General features: G+C 23.0%; 6 protein-coding genes across 7 annotated transcripts; 1 reads left to right on the top strand and 5 right to left on the bottom strand.

The window, feature by feature from the left end:
- Positions 1-89: 89 nt before the first annotated feature.
- LOC551986 (deoxyribose-phosphate aldolase) lies at positions 90-1,697 on the bottom strand. The gene is made up of 5 exons (XM_624369.5): positions 1,494-1,697; positions 1,239-1,417; positions 1,027-1,162; positions 562-938; positions 90-467 (listed from the first exon to the last, which is right to left on the bottom strand). Exons 1-5 carry the CDS (start codon positions 1,516-1,518, stop codon positions 303-305), a joined length of 882 nt encoding a protein of 293 aa, XP_624372.2. The 5' UTR covers positions 1,519-1,697; the 3' UTR covers positions 90-302.
- Positions 1,698-2,379: 682 nt separating this feature from the next.
- Positions 2,380-4,827, bottom strand: LOC552015 (putative ATPase N2B). The gene is made up of 8 exons (XM_006566033.3): positions 4,673-4,827; positions 4,191-4,586; positions 3,722-3,907; positions 3,314-3,555; positions 3,077-3,245; positions 2,872-3,012; positions 2,666-2,785; positions 2,380-2,594 (listed from the first exon to the last, which is right to left on the bottom strand). Exons 2-8 carry the CDS (start codon positions 4,569-4,571, stop codon positions 2,472-2,474), a joined length of 1,362 nt encoding a protein of 453 aa, XP_006566096.3. The 5' UTR covers positions 4,572-4,586; positions 4,673-4,827; the 3' UTR covers positions 2,380-2,471.
- A 545-nt stretch (positions 4,828-5,372) lies between these two features.
- On the bottom strand, positions 5,373-6,928 carry LOC552042 (rab-like protein 3). 2 transcript variants are annotated; one of them, XM_624421.5, is made up of 5 exons: positions 6,768-6,928; positions 6,257-6,466; positions 5,994-6,142; positions 5,733-5,846; positions 5,373-5,643 (listed from the first exon to the last, which is right to left on the bottom strand). In XM_624421.5, the coding sequence occupies exons 1-5, from the start codon at positions 6,811-6,813 to the stop codon at positions 5,467-5,469; spliced, it is 696 nt and encodes a 231-aa protein (XP_624424.1). In that variant the 5' UTR covers positions 6,814-6,928; the 3' UTR covers positions 5,373-5,466. The 2 variants fall into 2 exon arrangements, with proteins under 2 accessions (XP_624424.1, XP_006566095.1); XM_006566032.3 differs by lacking the exon at positions 6,768-6,928 and adding an exon at positions 6,548-6,603.
- A 134-nt stretch (positions 6,929-7,062) lies between these two features.
- LOC411786 (general transcription factor IIE subunit 1) lies at positions 7,063-9,168 on the top strand. The gene is made up of 7 exons (XM_395253.6): positions 7,063-7,124; positions 7,274-7,433; positions 7,498-7,793; positions 7,965-8,191; positions 8,262-8,466; positions 8,546-8,774; positions 8,860-9,168. The coding sequence occupies exons 2-7, from the start codon at positions 7,307-7,309 to the stop codon at positions 9,033-9,035; spliced, it is 1,260 nt and encodes a 419-aa protein (XP_395253.2). The 5' UTR covers positions 7,063-7,124; positions 7,274-7,306; the 3' UTR covers positions 9,036-9,168.
- Positions 9,169-9,288: 120 nt separating this feature from the next.
- LOC550791 (arrestin homolog) lies at positions 9,289-11,846 on the bottom strand. Its single transcript, XM_623181.6, has 7 exons — positions 11,662-11,846; positions 11,406-11,527; positions 11,033-11,329; positions 10,711-10,938; positions 10,430-10,618; positions 10,149-10,317; positions 9,289-10,021 (listed from the first exon to the last, which is right to left on the bottom strand). Exons 1-7 carry the CDS (start codon positions 11,726-11,728, stop codon positions 9,876-9,878), a joined length of 1,218 nt encoding a protein of 405 aa, XP_623184.1. The 5' UTR covers positions 11,729-11,846; the 3' UTR covers positions 9,289-9,875.
- Positions 11,847-12,189: 343 nt separating this feature from the next.
- LOC411785 (akirin-2) lies at positions 12,190-15,920 on the bottom strand. Its single transcript, XM_395252.6, has 5 exons — positions 15,398-15,920; positions 14,629-14,828; positions 14,370-14,532; positions 14,133-14,188; positions 12,190-14,028 (listed from the first exon to the last, which is right to left on the bottom strand). Exons 1-4 carry the CDS (start codon positions 15,573-15,575, stop codon positions 14,178-14,180), a joined length of 552 nt encoding a protein of 183 aa, XP_395252.2. The 5' UTR covers positions 15,576-15,920; the 3' UTR covers positions 12,190-14,028; positions 14,133-14,177.
- Positions 15,921-16,178: the final 258 nt, after the last annotated feature.

Here is a 16,178-nt window from a genome sequence, read left to right as displayed (position 1 = left end):
TTATATATTTAGTATATATTATATATTTATATTACAAATCATAATATAGTAAATATAGTTTATATAATATTACAGTATTAAAATAATTGTTAGTAATTTCTTATTTTAATTTTTTATTTTAAATTTATTTTTTTTTAAATTATTTTTAATTTTAGAGATTAATAATTTTTTAAATGGAAAATATAAAAAACATGCTAATACATAAATTTTTTAATAAATTTGTATATAAGAATGACACATTACAATAATTATTTTATTATGTTTTTATATAAGAAATTTTTGTAATCTTTCATTATTTTCTATTAATTTGATTGTATTTCTTCAATAATATTATCTAATAAATTGGATGAGCCAATTCTAAAAAAATCTTTACATAACCATTCCTCTCCTAATTCCATTTGAACTAACATCATCCATTCCAAAGCTTCTTGTGGAGCTTTAATACCACCAGCAGGTTTTAAACCAACCTAAATAATAGATAAAATAAATATATTTTAATGATAAATGTATAAGAAGTAAAAAAATATGTTTCTTATTTTTCATTCAAATAAAGATTTATACCTTTTTTTGTGTAGATTCATAATAATCCTTAATTGCACGACACATAACAATTCCAACAGGTAAAGTAGCATTTATTGCTTCTTTTCCAGTGGATGTTTTAATAAAATCTGCACCAGCCATCATTGCTATCATAGATGCTTTATATACATTTTCCAAATTACCTAATTCTCCTGTACCAAGTATAACTTTTAGACATTTGTTACCACAAGCAGTACGAAATAATTTCAATTCTTCATATAATTTTTGCCATTGGTGCATTAATACTAATGGTCTATTGATAACAATATCAATTTCATCAGCTCCTAATTCAACATCTAATTCTACCTCACGAAGTCGTGTTTCTAATAAATATTGTCCAGATGGAAATCCTCCACCCACTATTTGGACAATCAAACAATTATATTATTATGATTAAAAATTATAATTAAAAATTGTAATAATCTATTATATTAAATCAATATTTACCAGTAGCTCTAGAAATTTTATGATCTTTATCAAGTTTTTCCAATGCAGTTATCGCATCCATAAGTCTCAGAGGATATACATATACAGATGCAGTATGTAAATTTGAGTTATTTGATAATTTAAAAGGGTGTACTGCCTGTAATTATAAAAATTAATTATAGAATTTTCAAAGATATTAAATATTAAAGATTTAATATGAAGTGGAATATTACTTTATCACACAAAGCTTCAATTTTTGCAGGTGTATCATCACTACCTAAAGTAGTTAAATCTAAAAAACCTATTGCTTTTATCAACCAAGTAGTTTTAACATGTTTTTCCAATTTATAAACTCTAGAACGTATAGAATTAATTTTTTCATCTATTGCAGATTGGTCGAAATTCATTGTAGCTAAAACAAAAATACGTAAAATTTAAATATAAAAATATAAAATAATTAAAAATTTTTAATTTAAAATTTATTTTACCATTTGTCAATTTTTGAATATTCATTGTATTTGTTTTAAAATACTTGAAAATATTTAGATTTATTTAAATGAGTAAAATGCGTAAAAATGAATATATAAGAAATGTACAATTGCTTTAAATTTATGATTGATATCATTTAAATATTAATTTTAAAAATTGATAACACCCAATGACCTATAATTTACGATTACTAGTGCAGTAAAAAAATATGTTTCATGTATATGTTGGCTATATATATATTACTCTGTTACTTTATCTTAAAGCTTCTTCTTGTTATCCCCTCTTCAATCTTATGTTACCCTTGATATTATAACTAAGTAAGTAAACACATATATATTCTTACTTTTATCTTATGTTATAATTATATATATCCATTCTTATCAAAATATTTTAAGATTTAAATAAAATATAATTGTAATAATATAATTGTATAATATAATAATAAAAATAATTTTTATTATATATATATATATATATATATATAAACGGCATTGTTTTAATTAAAGAATTGAGATTTTTTAAAATAAAAAAAATATTTTTTAAAAATTTTAGAATTTTAAGAAATATAAAATTCTTTTAATAATAAAATAAAATTCTATTGATTGATTTTTATTTTATAACAATTAATGAATATTCGATATATTATTTAAATAATATTCTATTGAAATATTTCACAATATATTTCCTATGTTTAATATGTGTAATTATTTATTGTATAATATTTATAGTTAAATAAATAAATATAACTAAAATAAATAAATATATATAATAGAAATAAATATATTATAAATATATTTATAATATTTTAAAATATTTCGTTTAAAATACCTTTAATATATCATAGTTGAATATTACATTTTTCTAAGAAATATTGTACTTTTTTGAAAATATCTATTATCAATAATTTTGCAATTTAATTATCTGAATAATAATATTATCAAACAGACTAATAAAATTTTTATTAATTTAAATTATTATTATCTATAATATTGCCATTGTTCCCAATACTGTGTAGTTTGCATTTCCGAAAGTCGTGATATAGTACGATCAAAAGCAAAAAGTTCTTCTTCTCCCGTAAAAAGATTAGATTTGTAGTCATCCTATTAAAAATAAAAAATTATAAATTTATTTCTCAATCAATAAAAATAATAACTTTTACTGTATAACTTACTGAACCATGTGATATTTTTAAATCATCCATTAACATTCGTTTTTCATCTGTATATTCATTATTTCCTTCTGGTACAAAAAGTTTTGTATGTGGTACAGCTGCAGATATCACAACTCGTACCTAAAAAAAAATTTTATATATAATTATTTACAATAATTTAAATTATTAAATATATAAAATAAATAAAAATAAATAAAGATATTTACCTTATTATCATATAATGTATCAATTAATGTAATAAATCTTCTAGTTTGTGATTTAAGACGAAAATTTAGTTGTGGTACATCTCTTATAATGACTGTGTGAAATGCTTGACTTAATTCTAAATAATCACTAGCACCAAGTGGCTATAAATAAAATATGATATAATAAATTATCCTAATTTAATAAAAGATATTTAAAACAACTTACTCTATCACATAATTCTTCAAAAGTTGAATCTAATATTTGTCCACAAGTTTTTTTAAAGGTAACATTACGACCTCTTATACAAATTGTTCGAGATCTCACAACATCATTTTCTTTTGATGATAAATATTTAAATACTTTATCTACATCACTTATTGCATCTTTTCCTTTTCTATAATAATTAGTTTTTTTTACAGAAAAATATTTTACTATATTTTATCTATGTATAAATATACATACATGAAATAAATTTTTTCATTTCCAAGACCTGTTTTCAACCTATAATCTATACCTGAATCTAAAGAATTTATAATACAATAATTTTTTAAGACTTGTATAAATGGAATAAAATTTCCTCTTTGTAATCCATTTTTGTATAAATCATCGGGTGCCCTATTACTAGTTGCAATAACTATTACACCGTTATTAAAAAGCTCAGTAAATAATCGTTTTAATATCATAGCATCCGCAATATCAGTTACCTATAATATACAAGTTTTTATATCATATTATATAAGTTTAATATAATATAATTATATATAATATATATATAGTATAATATATATTATAATATAATATAAATTAATATAATTATATTATTACAATATTATTATATTAATATAATATATATATGTTTTCAAATAAAACCTGAAATTCATCAAAACAAAGTAACCAAGCTTCTTCAGTAATACTTCTTGCAACTGGTGGTATTGGATCAAATGGTTGAAGTTTTGTACTACTAACATCTCGTACAATATTTTTTTTTACTTCGTGTACTTTATTATGTACATCCAACATAAAAGAATGAAAATGAACTCTTTTCTTATTTTTGATCTAAAAAAATATTTTTTAAGATAATTATTAGTTTTTTTTTAATTAAAAATTTATTTTGCTATGTACTGCATATGGAAAGCCATATATAATTACAATTAAAAAAAGTTTTTTTTTTTATATTATTACCTTCACTAGATAAAGTAAATCCTTGTTGCAGTAATTATTTTATTATTTTATTATTTATTATATGCTGAAAAATATTATGAATTATCATATTGATAATCAATAATACACATTTTGGCTCCCCATGTGCAATAATTATATAAATTATTAACTGAGATACCTGGCAGCATTGGTAGAAAAGATCCATTAACATTGTTTTACCTCCACCAACTGCTCCATAAAGATATAGACCTTTTGGTGGTTGTTTTCTTTTTCTACCTAGCCATTTATCTAATAAACTAAATTCTTCAGGTTTATATCCATTTATTTCTTCATAAATATTTTGCAATGTCTTAGTAACTTTCATTTGATACTCATCTTTCATTAGTTCTCCTTTTGCTATTTTATTTTTTAAAACAGCAATTGGGCCTCTTTCAATCAATGTAATATCATGAACATATCCATAACTTTGAATAAAATCATAAGATTGAAATCGTGATAACAAATTCATAAAATAATTTCGATTATAAAATTTCTTTGACAAATAAATCATCATCATCATAGAAAAAGATTTATCCTAAAAAAAAAACTCGTGATTCGTTACTTATATATATTACTTACATATATTATTAATTACCAAATTAAATAAATATTTATTCTTACAAATAATAGCCTGATAAATATACATTTAATTTAAAAAATTAATAAAGAAAAGTTTTTTTATATTTGTGATTAAAGAAATTCACATATTCAATCGAATTTATGATTTAACAGATAATGATGTACGTGTGTTAACCTTTATATTACGTATAAAAATACATTACATACATCTACCTCAAAATAGAATACTTAGACTAGAAAATTTAAAGGGTAGTTGTGAAACATGACATTAATAAATATACAAAATTTAATAATTGTTAAAAATGTTCAATCAAATATGTATGCATTATTTCCGTTTATATAATTTATTAAAAGTCATATTCCTTTTTATGATATTTTAATTCTATTAAAAAGAAATGCATAATGAAATTTAGTTTGAAAAATTATCTATCGCGCGTTAAGTTATGACGTAATCAAAAAAGTATAGAAACATCAAATATATTTTATTAATGATCGTTCATAGTTCGATAGCTATATAAAGCTTTATTCATAAATAAAATAAACTATTAATAAAACTAAATAAAAATAGGAAAAAATAAAATATTTATTTTCAATAATATAACAAAATTAGTATATATATATATATATATATATATGTAATTATAAACACATTAAATATTTAATTCAAAATGTCTAATTTTATTATATTTTATATAAATATCTTAATTATTTAAAATAATGTTTTATTTTCATTTTGCTACAAATATATATTTCATAAAAATTAGGAATGTAATGTTAAAATTTAGGAATAAAAATTCTATTAATGCTAAAATAAAAAAAGTGAATTTTCTGAGTTTTTAATCATTGTGATAAATTTTTGAACTGTATGGGATATATATTGGCAGTCTTCGTTTATCAGGACTGATTCCTTCCTTTGGAGAATAATAACGTCTTTCAATAACTTTATCAAAAAACCTACTTAATTTAACAGAGGAGCTAGAACCAGCAGCAAGTGATCTCACTTGATGACAATCCTGTAATAATATCAACTTGAAAATAACATTAATAATAAAATTTTATAAAATAATATTAATAATTATAATTATAAAAAAAAGTAATATACCAAAAATATTTCATCAGCACCACATTCTTCTGCAATAGTTGAAGAACGTCTTTGTACACTTGTTCTAACTTCAGCAATTAGATCTAATTTCGTACCAATAACTAAAATTGGTATCTAGAAAGATAATTTTATTCACACAAAATTATATAAAAAAAATTGATGTATCAATATATTATCTTATTATGTAGAATAATATTTAGAATATATATTATATTCTTATAATATAATATAATATAATGTAATATTTAGAATATATATTACTTGTGTAGATCCTACAAATTTTTCAGGATCAAAATCATCAAATGATTTTGATTTCATATAATTGCTATCTTTACTCAAAACTTCTTCAAGCCATTTTTGAAGATTTTGCTGTGATTTTCTGTTTGTTAAATCATGAACCAATATAATACCTATGTGATAAATAATTATTAAATTTATATTATTATTAAATTTTTTATATTATATTTCTAATATAATATTACATATAATATTATATATATATATTATATATTTTATATATGTACCATTTGTAGGATTATAAAATACAGATCTTGTATTTTTATGATTTTGACTTCCTCCAATATCCCATAATTCAATAAAATATCTTCGTTGATTAGGAGTTCCTTCTTTATATTCATGTAATTTAACTTCTACTGAACAACCTATAGTCCATGAAGGATTACTAATAGGTTGTTGTTGACATATTAAATGTGTTAATGATGTTTTTCCCACACCTGAAAATAAAAAAGAAAAAATATTTAATATTATTTAAACATATAAAATTATATATGTAAATGTGAAAAGCAATAAATAACCTATAAATAATGTTAAAATATAACACATAAATTATAAATTCTAGTTTTAAAAAATTAAAAAATTAAATATGTTTATATATAAACAAAATATTTTAAATATATAATTCATTTTGTTTACATTTTAATTAATAAAATAATAGATAATTACATACAAATACTATAACAAGATAATGGCAATAACTAAGAGTATTATAGAATTGCTTTATATATATATTCTTACCAGAATCGCCAAGGACAATAATCTTAACTTTATCAATTGCAGCCATTAATAATTTTCATTAAATCATATGAAAATGTATATCTTTTTATTTTTATATTGCTGTTTGACAAGCTGTCATTTGATAATTTTATATTATGAATACATAACCTAAACGCAATTATACTTATAAACAAGCGTCCGTTGGAATGGTATTTTGTCTTTTTTAATCAAATAATAAAATAATGTATTTTATTCTATTATTTTCTTATTTCTCTTGAGAGAACGTATAATTATTATTGTGATACATGTTTTAATTTATTTATATTGATATCTATTTGACATATTTGATGATAAATATACTATTTATGTTACTTAAAGGTTAGTATTTTGTTACAATAACAAATTAAATTTAAAATAATATATTTTATAGTATTATTCAAATATAATTATAAAATCATTTAATCAAATAAATTTTATAAATAAATATAAATTATATGGAGGATAATAATATATAAAAATTTTTTCAGTAACTCTTGTATTTTGTTATATCTATTAACAAAATGAGTGGTGAAGAAAGACTTGTTACAGAAGTTCCCAGTAGTTTAAAACAATTAGCACGTTTGGTAGTACGTGGATTTTATACAATAGAAGATGCATTGATTGTTGATATGTTAGTTAGAAATCCATGTAAGTACAAAATATATAAATTATATCATTATATATTTAAGATTATATTATTCTATTTTATTAGGTATGAAAGAAGATGACATTTGTGAACTTTTAAAATTTGAACGTAAAATGTTAAGAGCTAGAATATCTACATTACGTAATGATAAATTCATACAAGTTAGATTAAAAATGGAAACTGGATCAGATGGAAAAGCACAAAAAGTTAATTATTATTTTATTAATTATAAGACTTTTGTAAATGTAGTAAAATATAAATTAGATTTAATGAGAAAAAGAATGGAAACTGAAGAAAGAGATGCAACTAGTAGGGCTAGTTTTAAATGTACAAATTGTTTGAAAACTTTTACTGATCTTGAGGTATGTATATATTTATAAATTATTATTTATAAATTATACAATGTTTCTCAAAGTTTTTGATTTTATAAAATAAATAAAAATAAAAAAAAGATAAAATTTAAAAGTTATTTGTGAAATACAGCTTTATAAATATATTAATAATAAAATACTTATTATCGTGATATGATATAGGCAGATCAGTTATTTGATATGACTACTGGTGAATTTAGATGTACATATTGTCGTGAAGTAGTGGAAGAAGATCAATCTGCTCTTCCTAAAAAAGATTCAAGACTATTATTAGCTAAATTTAATGAACAATTAGAACCTTTATACATTTTATTAAGGGAAGTAGAAGGTATTAAATTAGCTCCTGAAATATTGGAACCTGAACCAGTTGATATAAATACTATTAAAGGGTATGGATTTTTAAAAAAATTTATTATTAATAATATGATCTTATATATTATTTATATTTCTTTTTCTTAGTATTGATACAAGAAAACCAAGCAGTCTAAGAGCACCTGGTGAGCAATGGTCTGGTGAAGCTACAAGATCATCAGGTTTTATGGTAGAAGATACAAGAGTAGATGTTACAATTGGTGATGATTCTATTGATGATAATGTGACAAATAGAAGAAAGGAAAGACCAATTTGGATGATGGAAAGTACTGTTATTAATACTGATTCACAGGTAAATTTATTTATTTAGTATTGATTATCTTATTAATAATATTAATAATATAATATTTCATATTAATCTACTCTTTTAGCCTGATGGGGTTAATACCCAAGAAAATATTTTGGATAAAGCTGCAGCTACTGCTACTAATACAACATCTACCAATAATAAACAAGGTGAAGATATAATGTCTGTATTATTGGCTCATGAGAAAAAAGGAGGAACAAATTCAGCAGCTGCTATAAAATCTGTATTGCCTCAAGAATCTAGTGATAGTAGTGATAATGAAGAAATTACTGAAATGCAAGCTATTGATACAGGTATGATTTTTATAAAATATTAAAAGACATTGTAAAATTATTATTATAATAATATTATTTTAAAAAATTTTTTTTAATTTTTTAGGCGAGGTAGAAACCATGGATTCTGAAGATGAAGATCTTGTACCAACTGTAACTGTTGCAGGAAAGACAGTTGCTATTGCAGATGTAAATGATGCATTAATAGCAGAAATGACTCCTGTAGAAAAAGAAGCATATATTCAAGCATATCAAGAATATTATTCGCATATGTATGATTAATTATATATGATAATGCAGTCAGCATTGATATAAAATATTTAACAATGCCTTGAAAGACTGAGCGATTATTAAAATTCTTGTAATATTTTGTATAGTCATAAAATAAATAATTTTCTGGGTTTGGTAAAAAAAATTTATTTTTATTTTTTATTTTTTTTTTCTTTTTAATATTATATATTCATAGTATAATATATATTCATACTATAAAAATATATATTCATACTATGAAATATAAAGAAAAAGAATTCAAAAATTAGCATTTTGAAATTTTTATTTCTCTTCTAATATACAGATATAATTCAACAATGTCATCAATTTTGTAATAAATGAAGATTTACAGACACGTTATAATCACTATAAATCAAAGTTAATAGCATACATGTCACTTCTGGTAACGCGGGAAGATTTTTATCTTAGCCAAATTTAAATTATTTATTAAGCTTACTTAAAATCATTTTTTTTTTGTCTTTATCTGAATTTCTAACCGACCACCACCACCGGATAGAAATTATAAGACGACATTTTTTTTTATAATACTTTTCGCTTTTTTTTGTATTTTTTTACTATGTTTTTTTATATTAGTATATTAATATTCAGCTCCATATATCAAAATAATCGTATATGGATATAATTTTTTTATTTTCCGTATATCTTTTATAGTTTTTTCAGTTCTTAGACATAACTCACATCAAAAGAATCCTAGAATCAACAAATTCTACATTATGCAATATATTGTATTATTTATTATTAAATTTGATATAATTTTGATTTAAATTTAATACAAAGAATTGTGAATTCAAGATTCTTTCAAAATAAGTATTTGTCTTTTTACAAATATTTTTACTCTGGTTCATTTAAACGTAAACGAGCAAAATCTTCGAATACGATGTTATCATCATCATCATTTGAATAACAAGAGTTCTCATAACGTGTTCTCTCAATACTCTTATTTTTCTTTAAAGTAGCCTTTTCTTTTTCTGCAGTTCCTGTGATAATAAAATAATATTTGAATTATATATATAATATAAATTTAAAAATAAATTATTGATTATTATTATTAGTTGTATATTATATTTAAAATATTTAATATATTGGATATTAAAATTTATTTACCAGGAGCTGGATGCATTAATTTAAATGGAACATCTGTAACTAATTCACCTCCCAAAGTACCACAGTTCAATTTTACTCGTACAGAGTAAGAAATGACAATACCCATAGCATCATTAGGAGCTTTACCCTCTGCGACCAAAGTTGAAGATGCAAGATTCACATCATCATCCTATTAAATAAAAATGTTTTAAAATTTACATATTGATTAATTAAAAAATTAAAATTCATGAAAATTAAAAGCAAAAAAAAAAATTACATTTTTAATAAAAGTTTTACTATACCTTTAAATGACCATCAAGAGCAATTCCATAACGATCTTTATTGCTGCTGGCCAAAGGAACAAGATAAAATTGCTTTGTAAATGATGCCCCGGGTGTGATCGGACAACCTTCACGTGTCTCTAAACTAGCCACGTGTCGAGAAAATTGAGCATTAACCATTGTCACCTCGCAATGTTGTACCACAAAAAGCTGAAATATATAAAAATTAAATATTAAATATAATTCCATTATTTTATAACATACATATATATTATAATACATATATACATAATAAATAATACCTTAATATTTTTGACTGCCTTTCGAGAATTATTAGTAACTATAACATTAGCAGCTACTTTTTCTCCGTGATAGTAAATCTCCTTATCAAGTGTAACTTCCAGATTCAATTTACCTTGAGAGAAAGTAAATCCTTTTGAAACTAAAGAAGTAGGCAATTTACGTCCTCTTACAAGTGGAGCATATTGTAATTTCTTTATAGCTAATGCAACAGATGATCTTTTATGTCCCTATAAATTAAATATAAATATATATGTATATACTTATGTTATGTATTTATATTAATATAAATTAATATTTAACTATGATTAAAACATTACATACTTTATCTTCTTCATGTTCACCAACATAAACTTTTACAGTATATTCTACTCCTAATGGTTTTCCTTGATCATCACCAGGTTGCAATGTAACAGAACTAGGACAACTTTGTGGAAAATGAAATAAGAATGGATATGCATTTGTTCCAAGACGTTTTAAAAGACGTTCTTGAACAGGTGTTATATCTTGTTTTTCCTTTTTCATTGGAACTATTTGTTCTCGACATAAAACAAGTTCTTTACTGAATTTGACACCCATAACTTCATCTTCTTCGCGTCCATAGCGAAAAGTTGTTGTTACCTAATATTAAAATAAAATACAAAATGTGTATAAATATATGATTTTCAATATTAAAATAAATTATTTTATTTCTTACTTGTCCATAAACTTTTCGACCTTGAAGATAATCATTTTCAACAACAATAATGCCATCAATAGGATCTATGCTATCCAAATGATCAATGAAATCTCTTCTACCAAGGTAAACTGTGACTTTTCCTATAGTTAATAAAAAATCAATTTTAAAAATAAAGTATCCCAAAACATATTACTAATTCTTTCAATATTTTTTATAAAAAAAATATATTATTATATATTTTTTATTTTAATAATTCTTCATTTTAATAACTTACCATTTGGAGTTGTTTTCTTGAATACCTTGATGGCTACAACAAAAGCCAAAAACAATAGAGGAAACATTTGGCAATCTTTTCTTCAATTAAATGAATTAGCAAAAGTTTGTTTCCCGCCCAGAAGTGACAATTTCTTAGCAAGAACAGGGAACTTCATATAGTCCTAGAGGGGCTTCTTTTGAAGCCATATTACTAATAGCATTAGTTTATTACACAAGTTAGTTAATGAGATTAGAATACATATGTAAGAAATTTATTACGCATATTGTGGATCTGATTCAGTAGTTCATGCATCTTCAACTAGGAAAGAAGTAAGATCCAGTGATAATTTTTTTCATAATATATTAAATAGTAAACAAATTTGTAAACATTTATACAAAAAAGTATTATATGCAATTGCATATTTAGTTGAAAAAAGACTAAAATAAAGAAATACATGTGATCAGTCTTATATTTATATTTATTTCAATATTAAGTGCTTACATAATATAATATGAAGGTATTTTAATTGAAATTAAATCCCCTAAATCCATAAGGAATCACATCATTATATATTTTCACAAAATTTTTCATAATGATAAACAATAATTTTTTCAAGTAGATATTACTTGTTGTTGACAATTAGAACCATTTATATTTCTTTTTTTTTCACATTCAGCAATCAGTAAACACTTGATATATCATGTATATTATTGTATTGAACACTAATATTGTGTTCCCAAATTTTTCTGGTAACTGAAAGACATCTTCTTTTTGGGAATGAACAAGGCAATTCATAATGCCCTTTTTTCAATATTTAATTTTATAAATGAGAAAATGAAATATTTCATTAAACAAATAAAAATAAATTGTAACATACTCTCTGAAATTCTTTTAAATAAATATTTCTTGGTGCCTAATGCTTTTTTTTTAATATAAGTGAATTTCATGCTACAACAAAAAGAAAAAAAATGCATGCAGTAACTAAGAAAGCTTCATTCATATTGCTTTCTTATATATTTGAATTTCTTTTAAATACAAAAAAGCAAGGAAACAAGATATAATATAAAAAATGAGCGATTATAAACTAAAAATTTAAAAATCGGTAACAATAGAAATATAGTAGAATTATCGCGATAAACACATTTAATAATAGGCACAATTAAGGTATATTATATATTCGTTACTTAGTGCTTTATTATGCTAAAGAAAGTCGTTGCTACCAGGGAACAGAAATATTTGCGAAATTTTATGAAATCTTTATTTCAAATATTCATTTTGACAATATGTTCGTACAATGCTACATACTATACCTTATCTTGAATTCTTTACAAATTTTTATATTTGTAATTTTAACGAGAAAATTTTTACTAAAATAGAAGATTAATACATAATAAAACTCAACAAAATTTAAGTAATCACAATAAATTAATAATTCATTCAGGATTTTTTTCAGGATTTTTTTTTTTTTTTTGAGATTTCAAATATTTCTTGATTTTAGAAAGAAATAAAGTTGATTCTTGATATCTATTTAAAATATTGATAATTTAGTTTTATAAGTTATGTACGTTATTTAAGTTCGAACACATCCATTTTAGGGGGAATGTTGCTTACATTGAAAATTTACACATGCAATAAAGCACACATATCAAAAAAATATTTCATATTGCAATCATTAAAATAAAATTTTCTAAATGATGTATAAATTTGAATCTATCTAGTTTGAAAAAAATAAGATACATTAAAGTTCAACGTGAAAACAACTTTCCCCATGGTTTATAATTTCTCTTCATATGCACAGTACTTTTTGCCAAATATTTCAATGTACATTGTTTTACGTTTGCAATACGAGAGTTTGCAATTCGCATATGATTGAGCAATATCTAATACATGTATCATTAAATTAATAAGGAATTATTTGTATTACTGTCATTTCTTTACATTTTCTGATAAAATGTACAAGAAATGAACATTTATCTATTTTTAATCAGTTATGTGATATTACAGAACCCTGTGCAAGTCAAGCTCTTGGCTTCAAGCATAATCATGCACTGTGTATAACTCCTACATGTACTTGTTTGTACATAACTAGAATCTCGGTACAGTTCCCTGATACCAGCGCATTTCTAATATCGGCCAGTACAAATATTGTTAGTTTCAATAGTATACACTGTAGATTTTTGTAGTACGATTGCTGTTTGCTGCAAACCTACTAAACTTACATGACTAATTTTTTTTCTTTTTTATGTTTTTTTTTTTTTGTTTTTACCAAACACATTTTTTTCAATGTAAGTCGTAGTATGAATTTTTTAAAGAAGTTTTTGAACAAGGTGGTGCTGCATACCACAATTTAAATTTCAAGCAAAATTTGTCTCACACAGTAGAAATCTACAATAATAAAGAAATAAAAAATCAGTAAAGAATTTGTTATTATACTTGTTAGAAAAATAAACATATTTTATAGAATATCTATTTTATATTATATATCTCACCTATATTCTTCACAGAAACATGTCCTTATAAATAAGAATCTTGTTTTAGGATAGATCTGAAAAATAATTTATTCATAAATAAAAAGAATATTTTCATGTATTAACAAATTAATTATTATTATTACAAATTAATTATTATTACAATTTATTATTATTACAAATTAATTATTATTACAATTTATTATTATTACAAATTAATTATTATTATCTTATATTATATATATTAACTTCACTTACAACTTGGCGCAGCTGCAGATTCAAATCTCTTTTGTATCTGGTCATAGGTAAATTTAACAAAAGCATCATATTGCTCAGAGAGCTTCATGTTTAAAATCTGATCATATTCTTCTCGAATCTGTGTCTCTTGTTCTTTAAGCATTCGTTCACAAATCAAACCCACCTATAAATTTAAATATTTAATATAATTTTATAATTTTTTTTAAGTATTTATCTTTGTTTAAATAAAAATTAATTACAATTATAAATTATAAATTACCTGTCTAAATGTAAATAAAGGTTTTTCCTTTCCACTAGGATTATAACTACATGAATTTGAACCACAAGCAGATGGACTTGAAGGACTGGCAGGACCTTCCATATCTGAAGAATCACCACTATTATTTTGAGGACTAAAATGCAATTGTTTGCGTCGATGCAATCTCCGAATTTCTTCTCTTATATTAGCAGCCATTTTTTCTATATATAAAAAAAATTAATTTCATTGTATTTGAAAACATTAAATTTTTTATATTATTTTAAATAGTTTAAATTAGTTTAAATTAATTTTTAATTAATATATTAATTAAATATATTATAATTTCTTTTAATTATAAATATTTTAAAAAATGCTAAATCTAAATTTTAAAATTTATAACAATAATTATTAGATAGCAAATTATAATCACTTAAATGAATAAAACATTTAAAAAATTTAAAAGCATAATAAATTTAAATATAATTTTTTAATTTTTTTTATTTTAAAAATTGACTTGTAATATCATAAAATCAAACAATTTTTAAAAACATAAACGTTTATAAATAAAGAAAAAAAAAGAGTTATTCTTTATGTCCGTTACTACATTACCATATGATTTACGCATCTTCCCCTACCTAAACGCCGCATCTTCCCTCCCCCTTTTAAACGTCGTGAATTCAAGTTTTAAATCACTAAAACGATTTAATCATGCTTTCCCTGTCATATCATGATGAAAAGGAAAAAAAATAAAAAAAGAAAAATAAAAATGGCCGTAACGTATAATAATTACCAGGCGTCAGTTTATGGGTTACTTCGCCAAAAGGCGAAGGATTCTGTGGCCTGGAATTAGCTTGAGTTGATGTACCGGGGGAGACACACATTGGTACACATCTTCTTCGTTTACTAGGACGACCATGACTATGTACCGGGTCGAACTCCAAAGATCTCTTTAGAGTGGCGCAGGCCATTTCTCTCTTTTACCGTTTTATTCACAACTGACACTTAGATTATGGGCTTAGCCCGCGAGCTACGATGATTATGCCGAAAAATACAGCAAAACCACCGTATACGCGCACTGCCTAAGTAGTTTCTTTAACTGCACTCTAATTCTTCTGTCTTCCTTCGAGTCGATCCCCTCGGATTTCTTCGTATTCTGACTAGGCTGCACCAAAACAAACACTGCGGTAAAACAATATGGCTGGCAACCACGGTTTGTCGGCTAGGAACGACCACGGAACGAATGTCTCAACTATCAAAGCACCATCTTTTCACTACTTGCATTCCGAAATGTATACGTCGCAGACTCAACTAATCCAGGACTCTTCGTTTCTGATTGGTCAATATATTGTATAGTGGCGTCGCTTTGCATTTCCTACTTTTGATATATTTTAATTGAAATTCAAAAATCAAAAATTCCAATATTAAAATTTAAATTGTTTTTAAATTTACTATACTTGCATATCTTTTTTTATAAATTAACGGTGTAAAATTAATTGATATTTAAAAAAAAAAATTTTCTTTAGAAACGAGAAATTCTTTTTAAATTAATAATATATATAATTTTTATATTT

Source organism: Apis mellifera, linkage group LG10 (genome assembly GCF_003254395.2).
Source record: "Apis mellifera strain DH4 linkage group LG10, Amel_HAv3.1, whole genome shotgun sequence".
Classification (NCBI taxonomy): domain Eukaryota; kingdom Metazoa; phylum Arthropoda; class Insecta; order Hymenoptera; family Apidae; genus Apis; species Apis mellifera.
The sequence above is the reverse complement of the archived record's forward strand: the minus strand, read 5'-3'. Positions and strand labels throughout refer to the sequence as shown.